Here is a 9,675-nt window from a genome sequence, read left to right as displayed (position 1 = left end):
TACCTTGGATCCAGTCTAAATCTCCTCTCTTTCGGTTAAATTGGATAGATAAAACAGTGAGCAATACAGTGCGTCAGGTCATGGAGCCTGCAGCTCGAGCCGAGAGGCTCGCACCACCCGGCTCCCGGCACGGCCGTGCCCGGTACCCGGTACCAGGTGCCCGGTGCCCGGTGCCCTGTGCTCGTGCTGCCGCCGGCCCGCGCTCGTGTAGCGGCTTCGAAAGGCAGCGCGGCTCGCGAGCACCCGCTGGCCGGTAAGGAACGGCTCGGCGCGGAGCGGCTCGGCTCGGCACGTCCGGCCCGAGATGGCGGAGGGCAGCCCCACCTCCCTCCTGCATCTCTCCATCACCCGCTGGTGAGTACTGCTCCTTCCCGCAGCTCAGCCCGTGGTTTTGGGGCGGCGGGGGCCGGTCAGGACCGCGATGGGACGCGGCTGAAGCCGGGCTACGGGGCAGCCCGCTTTCCCTCCCACGGGGGTCTGCAGGAGCTCCGGGAGTAAAAAGTCTGGGTCTGGACACGATTTGGGAAGACAGAAGTTTTGCTGAATGCTAAGGATCCATCGTGGCGGTGGGGCATGAGACATCCGATGAAAGTGGGTGAAGTTCCCTGAAAGTCTGTCTTCTGACATAACTCGTACTGACGTAGAGGTGCCTTGAGGCTGCAGGACCACCCCGATCGGAGCTGGTTGCCGTGACAGCCTGGCATACAGCTATGCTGAGCGACTGACACTCCCTGAGGTCATGTTTCCTTGGAGTGAAGGCAGTGGTTGGGCTCCTCTTCAACAAGGTGCTCTGTGGAGTGGAGTAAGGTAGTCACCATCACTTTTATGGGGCTTTGAGAAGGAGCATCACCTGCCAGGTGACAGGGAAAGGGAAACCAGGGCTGCTTTCTTCTTAGCCCAAATGTGGCTGGGTCTGGCTAGTGAGCCACGCTGAAACTTCAATATACTTTTTGAAACTGTAGATAGACTATTTCCATTTCAGAAGAACTAAAGAAAAGGAGTTGTGGAGATCATCCCACAGCTTTGAGACACCGCGTAAAACTGAATCGTAAACAAGCCTTGAAAAGATCAACTGCTGTTTCTTTTATCACCATAAGCTTCTGAATCACCTTCCTGTGTTTTGAGGGTTTTTGAGTGTTTAGCTCCATTGTATGGCTGGTGTATTGACAATAGCAAGGCAGACTTAGCTTCAGAAGAGGCTTCATAGCAGACCATGTGATGTCCCAGCTTCACATATAACAGGCAGCAAATCCCAGCAAAAGGTGAAAAATGGCTCACATAGTGATCCCAATGGACAGTGTGGACGGGAAGGTGTGGTAGAACAGGAGATATTTCCTCAGGTGTTGTTTTTAACCTTCCCTTACCATTCTCTTCCCTTTTGCTCTTACTGGTTTTGCTGTCAGTTTTGCTTTGATGCACGCACGTGTTTGGTTTGCCATTTGAAAAAGGCTCACGGTTTAATGAATGATAAATTCATGGAACAAGATTCCCAAATATTTTGTCAGCAAATAGTTAAATGCTGAGATGAAACTATTGGCAGAAGTCAGTTACAGAAGCACAAATTAATTCCTTCTGCACTTCCAGTGACTTTTGCAGTGAGATATTAAGGATGAATTTGGACTTAGGTTTAATCTCCTCTGGGACTGCCTGATTATGAAGAGTTTTGAGACAGCTGCCTTAGAAGAACCGTGTGCTGCTGTCAGCTGGGATGCAGAGCCAGGGCTCTGTTCTGGGATAAACTGATTTTTAGCCCCATGGTGTGAAATGTCCCATTGGATCTCTCAAACCTGGAGATGGGGAGGAAGCAAGAGATGAGCAGACATCATGGGGCCATGGCATGGTGATGCCAAATGGCATCTGCTACATCATATCACTTTGCTGCAGAGCTTACCTATTATCTGCTACCAGTAAAGCTAGTGCTTTAGACAAACACTGAGTAGCCTGAAATCAGGATATTAAGAATGTACTGAGTTAAAGTCTGACCTGCTTATCTCACCTGATGGATATGAAAAGTCTGTATTCTGAACCAACCTAATTATTGACACAATTGAGGCACTGTGCTGTACCAGCGTTCATCTGATGAAATAATAAAATATGCATAAATCATTGGTTATAGCAGAAGTGGAGTCACTGTAAGACAACATTATCACATGTGCAGTGTGTCATGCTCTAAAAATTAATCCTCTCTGCTTCTTTGCTCCTGTATTTGTACTGCAGGGAGCTATTATCCTCTGGCATCGAAGACATTGCCGCTATCTTGTAACTAAAGGTCTTTATTCTGGTGAAGTCAATAAGTTGGGCTAAAAAGAAACTAAGTTCACTTCTTCCTTCTTGGAAAGAGTGGTGATGCAGTGGCACAGGCTGCCCAGGGAAGTGGTGCAGTCACCATCCCTGGAGGTGTTCCAGAACCGTGTGGATGTGGCACTGAGGGACGTGGTCAGTGGGCACGGTGGGGGTGGGCTGATGGTTGGACTGGGTGATCTGAGAGGTCTTTTCCAGCCTTAATGATTCTATGAATCTATGAGTCTTCATCCTGTTTAAGGAAATAGTTCCACATTTAGAACACAGTTCTGTTCTAAACTTGTGCTAAAAGCACTGAGATTGTATAAGAGCAGTATTGGGACCTTCATAATTTATGCACTCTCCACCCCAAACCATCATGTTGGACATTTTAGAAGAGAAAATGCTCTTATTGATGTTTTGGTAGAGTGGAGACCTTTAGAAGTAGAAGATAAAAATTATGTCTTATTAAAGAGATGCTAATATCTCACACAATGGTTTTAGTGTGAGATAGTACCACAAAGTTGTATTTCTTTGTTAAAAACTATGAGATCCTGTCAATTTCTTAGCAGAGTCTCACACAATTTCTCTTACACTTTGGAAAAAAAAGAAAGTTGAAGGTAAAAAGTTGAAAAACTTAGAATGTATATATGCATATGAAGATGTATTTTTTTTTAACTACAATACAAATCAGCATAGAAGTGATAGTCCTTACTTTGACTTTATGTTCCTATAAAATAGCAGTATTAACTAGTCCACTGTAACCTTGACAAACTATCAAAATTGTAAGTTAACAATTCTTTTTTTCTAATTCTGACATAAACTGATATTTTTTTGTTTTGTTTTGTTTGTTTTAAAGGATAGCTGATAATTTCTATTTGTGTGAAGGATGTACCATCCCGCGTTGGCTGCTGTATGAAATGTATCTAGAAAACTTCAGTTCCAGTGACAACGACAAAGTAAATTCAGCCACCTTTGGAAAGGTACAGAATAGAGAGGATTTGTAAGATTAGAAGCTGAGTTCCAAACAGAAAATAAGATGCTTGCATTTAATATGCGCATTGTGTATCAAGAAAAATTAAATAATAGAAAAGGACGCATACATAATATATTATTAATAGGGTAATTCAGCCTAAGAGCTTAGGAAAGACTGTGTTTGAAAGCTTCTATGTTATCCTTTCTTCTTCTTTGGCTTATCTGGGTGTTGTATCCATGTTTTCTGTGGCGGGTGTACTGAGATTTGTGCTGATCCAAAAATGACAGCTATGTTCATGTCTTTGCTGATATACTTCTAGTAAGCTCTCGTGTAGGTACAGATATACTGTGGGAAAAAAAAAAAAAAGAAAGAAAAAGGATTGTCTGTAATGGAATTCATTTTCTTCAGGGAAGATGTGCATGTTACACTGGGAAAGATCTCTGGGCTCCCCAGGTCAAAAAAGACAGGGTGTCCTGGAAGGAGTCCAGTCAGGGCCACAAAGATGATGAAGGGCCTGGAGTATCTCCCATATGAGGAAAGGCTGAGTAACCTGGGTCTGTTCTGCCTAGGGAAAAGAACACTGAGAGGGGATCTGATAAATGTTGATAGATATCTGAGAGGAGAAGGGAGACAAATGGGTGAAGTCAGGATCTTCTCAGTGGGGCAAGGACAAGGAGTAATGACCACCTAGAACTTGAAAGTAGGAAGTTCAGTACTAACATGTGGAAGAACTTTTTTTATGGTAAAGGTGACAGAGCACTGGAACAGGTTTCCCAGAGGGCTTGTGGAGTCTCCTGTGGAGATATTCAAGACTCATCTGGACACCTACCTGTGTGACCTGTTGTAGAGTATCTGCTTTGGCAGGGCGGTTGGACTTGGTCTCTTGAGGTCCCCTCTGTGATCTTTTTTTTAGAAGGCTTTTCCAGGGTAAACAGTGCAAGATTAAGAAACCAGTCCTGAGAAGCTGATTCTTCTGTCCTTAAAAGACCCATTTGGTTGTTACGTAATTTTAAACTTCCTTTTTTAAGTACACTTAGGGTGATTTTGCTCCAAATACACACTAAAAATTCTTCACTGAATCTTCCAAGCAAAACAAAAGCAGATGTAAAAAACAATCTCCTTTAAGAAGTCACACTCTTCCACTAAGTGGATGTTGATACAACCCACAAGGCAATTACCACTTAGAAATCCCACATGCAACACATTCTCATAGCTACTTGACTTTATTTGACCAATTAAGGAAAACAGAATTGTGTGTGATTGATATTCATGATTTTGTGTTCAGAACTTCCTATTTTTACAGCTAATAGTTTTCCAATAGTGCCTGTGGTAGGAGCTGTTTTAGCATTTTTAAAGAAAAAACTCAAGAAAAAGTTGTGCCTGGAATCAATTTTGTGTGTGGATAAACTCATTTTAGGAATCATTCATCTCAATTCAGTTGAACCTGTTCCATTTTGTTTTGTTTTTACTGGGTGATGATCACTCTTACTTAAGGTTTGAGTGACCGATCCTACACGATTGGTTCCTCACAGCCTAATGGCTCATCACCCATCAGCCAAGCCATGGGTGGAACTGGTCTGGTTTGGTACAGAGTTTTGCCATGAAGATCATCACCTTACCATCTCTTGCTCGTCAATGGAGAGAAATAAGTAGTTTCATACAGTTCCTCTCACTCCTAATGAGTCTTCTTGGTCAGCTCAGGTGACTCATGCCTTGGAACTGCCTGTTTTTCTCTATTGACCATGGAGTCAGCCAACAGTAGCTTACACAAGAAGCCACGTGGGTAAAATGAGTCCCAGCTCAGCATGAGCTGCGGCTGTGCAGCAGGAGACTGAGGGGCAGGATCTGCAGTTACAATGCTTTAAAATACAGGTACACAGGTAAGAGGCCAGTCAATAATATGAGCTATTAATAATTTGTCAAGCTGCAGTAACTTGACCGCGCTGCAGGTAAGGATTTTTGCCATCAAATCTTGTGTGAGTGAAACGGTGGTTATTTGAGACGGTATGAATTTAATCTGCCTGGTCCCTCTGCTCCGGTTTGCCACTGCCTGTAGAAGAGGCCCCAGTTCACAGGACGGCCTTTTGGGACAAGGGGAGTATGTACCACGTTGAGAAAAGGAGCAGCTGAGGGGGGTGCACACAAAAATGTGCAAAAAGCAGAACCATACCAGCACTGTTATCACCTGCAGGTCAGAGAATGCGATCTGTCCTTGTACCCTTGTACAGACCCTTCAGCCAACAAGGTGCACTCTGCACAAAGGCAGCGTTGGGCTGCAGTGAAGGATCACCTGGCTCAGTGACAGCATTGTGCCCTCATTCCTGTACAGCTCCAGCAGCCCTTGTTAGGCTCTGCCTTCACAGGAGAGCTCATGCAGAATAATCGTGCTGAAGTGAGGTATTACCCTGACACTATCGTGTTATTCTGTAGGGCTTAACCTTGGCAGATGCTGCCTGACCTCAGTTCATATTACCACAGGGGTGGCCTGGAGGTCGCTGTGCAGTGTGGGGATGCAGCCTCTCAGAAACATGAAGCCAGAGCCCAACATGGAGTCAGAGCTCCATGTACAAGTGAGAGGGTTGTGTGAGTGAACCCTGCTCAGATGCAGAGGGCTGGACAGGGGGAGAGGAACTCCAGCCCCTCCACAGGCCTAAGACAGATGCTTCTTGCAAATCAAGTTCCCCTTGCTGTGCTGCACTCAGTCAGCTGTGGGTGGTCTCCTGGGCATGCTTCAGTGCAGGCAAACCAGGCTGATGTGAAACAAGTCTCACCTGAGGGAGGTAATCCATGGAATTACTCACATTACTATCCACAAAAGCCTGATTGAGTTCAGTCCAGTAGTTCCCATTTGAGAGGTACGTAGGGACAGGTATTAGCCAGCAAGTGATGGGAAGAAAAATAAATGATCAAGCAGAGAAAACTGTAATGGGTACCCCTTTGTGTTTTTTGAATGAACTTGCTAAGAATCTCTAATTTTCTGCTTGTTTTTTAGCTTATCCGGTTAGTTTTCCCAGGTCTGGGGACAAGAAGGCTGGGCACAAGAGGCAGTGCCAGGTATTGTTTCTGAATCCTTGGTTTGCAAAACATGATGAATGATTGCGCTAGTAAAATAAAAAAAAAAAAAGAAAAGGCAGAATTCTCAGCTCCAGCTCTAATATATCTTCTGATATCTTTCTCCATCTCCTTTCTTTTCCCGTCCTTCTCTCCCTCTAGCAGAAGTATGAGGATTGGGATAGATACACTTTCATTGATTCAACATCCAAATATATATTCACACTCTGAACACCCAGTCTGGGAGAAACAGTGCAATAAAGGGCACTGAAATGCAGTCATTTTACAAGCATTTGGAGTAGCTGTAGAACTCTGGCTTTGAATGACGGGCCCTTACTTGATCTGTGATTTTTCTCCACTGGCCTGGACTTGCTGTCAGCTTGATACAGCAGTTTGGAGTGCTTGGCCATAGATGCTTCCAGCATTGGTTGGGATCATGTGTGGTACTCCGCATCCTTGTGCAGTTGTTTCCCACAAGCAGAAGCTCACCCTCTACTGGCTGCTGAAGGCCAGGAACCTCCCCCTTCACGCTGTACCAGATGCTGGTGTACTCTTCTGAGACCAGAGCAGAATGATAACACCAGGATGGGCATAGAACTCTAGCAGTTCTTCTAGATTTCTTGGTTTTACCTTCCACTCATGGGCCACCCTTACCTATTGTAAGCCACTGTGCTGCAAGTGCATACTGTCCTCCGGCTCAGTGGGGACATGGGGACGTTTGCCTGCTGAGAGGTCTGTGACTTCTCTAATTATCCTGTGCAAAACTGTTGCACTATATTTGCTGGTTTATGTTTGTTCACTTAAAAGAAGGTGCCATTCAAGGGCAAAAAAAAAAAAAAAAAAAAGATCCCAAACAGCTAAGTAGAGCTTGTTAAGTCATTCTAGAAACACTTGTGTAAATATTTTGTGCCAGGGAAATAAATTTCCAACAGAATTTATAAAGTAAATGTAGCATTTTTGTTTTCACTTTGTCCTTTCTAATCTGAACATGGTAGGGGAATATTAATTCTTTGCTAACTGTCTTGGAAATCACATGCTTGTCAGTTCATTCTTTTTTTTCTTTTTTAAATTACTTTCTAGATATCATTATGATGGAATAGCTATCAAGAAGGAGTCTTCCTTTTATGGACATTATTGTTTTCTTCTGTCTCAAAAAAATTATCGCAGGTTTGTTTTCTAAATAGTTCAATCATGAAATGTCACGTGGTAATTTAGATATTGTCTGTACATAGAAGTCTGTTATTTCTCTTTGCTGAACATTGTCAACAGTATGAGTATGTTCTTCCTCTTATACACACTAAGGAGTGCTGTGACCTTAAGCAATATCTCTAACAAGAAAATCCAATTTGAAAAAGTGCCCTGTCTAATCAGATTTCCATGAATTAGACAGTGTAGAAAGGTAGATCATGCCAAACCTAAAGGAAGAACGTAACACGTTGAGGCTCTAAATGGAAGCTCGGATTAATGACAATTGCTTCTTGACACTGTAGCACTTCTGTTGGTTAACAGTAGGCTGAAGGGATATGTATTACAGTATAAATGACAGTGCTCTTTTTGATACGTTTTATACACAACGGTGTTATCTATTTTTTTCTAAAAGATCAGGCATGCTACTTTGAAAATACTGCCCCTGTTTTATTTTAAAATGTCAGGTTTTAAAGTAACCTCTTGTTGGAGATGATATATCAGACAGGAGTAGAAATTGTCTGCAAAAACAGAAAAACAATCTAAGGAAGGGATGAATGTAAGATAGCGTAGAAGCTAAGTGGAGACTTTATCTCAACCAAGTTGTAGGCAGGATGATGAAGGTCATGGTTGAGGTCATGGTTGAGGTAAATGAGCTTCAGACTTGCATTTCTCCCAGGGAGAAAGGAAAAAAAGAAATGTGTATACAAATGAATTCTGTACTTCAGTTTCCATTCTTTTAAATGGGGCTATAATAGCTCTCCACGGCACAAATGTTCTAGGGATACAAGATAGACTATTAAGCACTCAGATATTCTGGCGATGATGAAAGCTGTTTCACTGTCTGTGGTATTTTATTGTATAGTTAATTGAATACACGCTGCAAGAGAATGGAAAAATTATACCCGCGGGTTTGCTGCCTGTCTTTGCTGGTTTGATGGCAGAGCTAAGCTGCAGCAGCCCAGGCAGCCACAGCAGAGCAAGGATAAAGAGTGGAGCAGGGCAAAGGCTCAGGTTCTGCACACAATCAAGTGGCAATCAGTTGTTTTGAGACCAAACAAATTATTCATAGGCAACGCGAGGCTCATTTCACATGAGAACCTTGCTAAAGTGATATCCCCAGCTATCAATGCACACTATATTAAATATATATACATTCAGATAAGCATCAGCTTTCTAGCTGCAGTACTCTTAAGTAAGCCTCTTAACTATGAAATTGTTCTGTCTGACACTTCCTTCACTGAAGCTGTTGTGTGAAGCCAAAGAGCTGCATTTAGAGCATCTTGCACTCCAAACCCAGCCACGTGCCCCCATCTAGAGCCAACATGTGCACCAGCAGCACCCGAGTGTCACTGCTGCTTCTTGGTGCCTGTTAAAGGGCAGCAGAAGAAAACAGAGAGAAGACAGCAAAAAACAAACAAATGAAATGCAGTCAGACACACTTGGTTATCATAACCCTCCTCCCACAAAATAACTAAGGAAATAAATTAGGCCACATACAACTTAAGCAGCAGCCTCAGTGAAATAAGTCAATTTCCATCTGTTCTTACAGTTATGTACTACATGCTTTACAAATGCACAGGAACACAGTAAGCAAATATCTCATCTTTACTGCCTTCTCTGTAGAGCTCAGTACTTTTAGAAATCAGAATTAATTTTTGTCATCCAGTAACACCACCACTGAACAAACAAACAAACAAAAAAGCCATCTGTGGAATAATTTTTTTAAAGTAGAGAGATGAAAGTTGGAAAAAATAGTAATAAAAAATTGAGTATTTTTCTACCCGCAAGGACAAATGTTGTTCTTGTAGAGTTAAATTGATGGCTGCAGCAGACAGTATTTGACCCATGACACAACAGTCTGGAAGAGTGTGCTGGTGTGAAAACTTCCAGATAGTAGTGAAGCAGATTATTAATATACATTTACAGTGCAGTCCAAACACTTGTCTTCAAATCAGATCCAATGAATTGTAGAGACCTCACTGGCTTGATGCCATATCCCCCTGGCAGAAACAGGGATGTGTGCCATAGCAGTCAGCATGTCCCAAGTGACTACTGCATCCTCCTATACCTGGATCGAGTCTGACATGCAGGTGCTTCTTCTGGAGCTTCTACCTGAGGGGAAGGTGGAGCTGAGAGCCCAGCTGAGAGACGAATGCATCCACCCAAACTCCCTCTGGGCT

The 9,675-nt window shown here is 43.2% G+C and overlaps 1 protein-coding gene across 1 annotated transcript in view; it reads left to right on the top strand.

Moving 5' to 3' along the window:
• The first annotated feature begins 304 nt into the window (after positions 1-304).
• The window catches only part of RFX8 (regulatory factor X8), a 28,140-nt gene continuing 18,769 nt past the window's right edge, over positions 305-9,675 (top strand). The window contains exons 1-4 of the mRNA XM_048968312.1: positions 305-354; positions 3,140-3,263; positions 6,249-6,310; positions 7,388-7,474. Of these exons, the coding sequence (XP_048824269.1) occupies positions 305-354; positions 3,140-3,263; positions 6,249-6,310; positions 7,388-7,474 (323 nt within the window). The remainder of the gene's footprint in view (positions 355-3,139; positions 3,264-6,248; positions 6,311-7,387; positions 7,475-9,675) is intronic.

This window comes from Lagopus muta, chromosome 1 (assembly GCF_023343835.1).
Source record: "Lagopus muta isolate bLagMut1 chromosome 1, bLagMut1 primary, whole genome shotgun sequence".
Classification (NCBI taxonomy): Eukaryota; Metazoa; Chordata; class Aves; order Galliformes; family Phasianidae; genus Lagopus; species Lagopus muta.
Note: the sequence above shows the minus strand (reverse complement) of the source record. Positions and strands in the feature narration are given on the sequence as shown.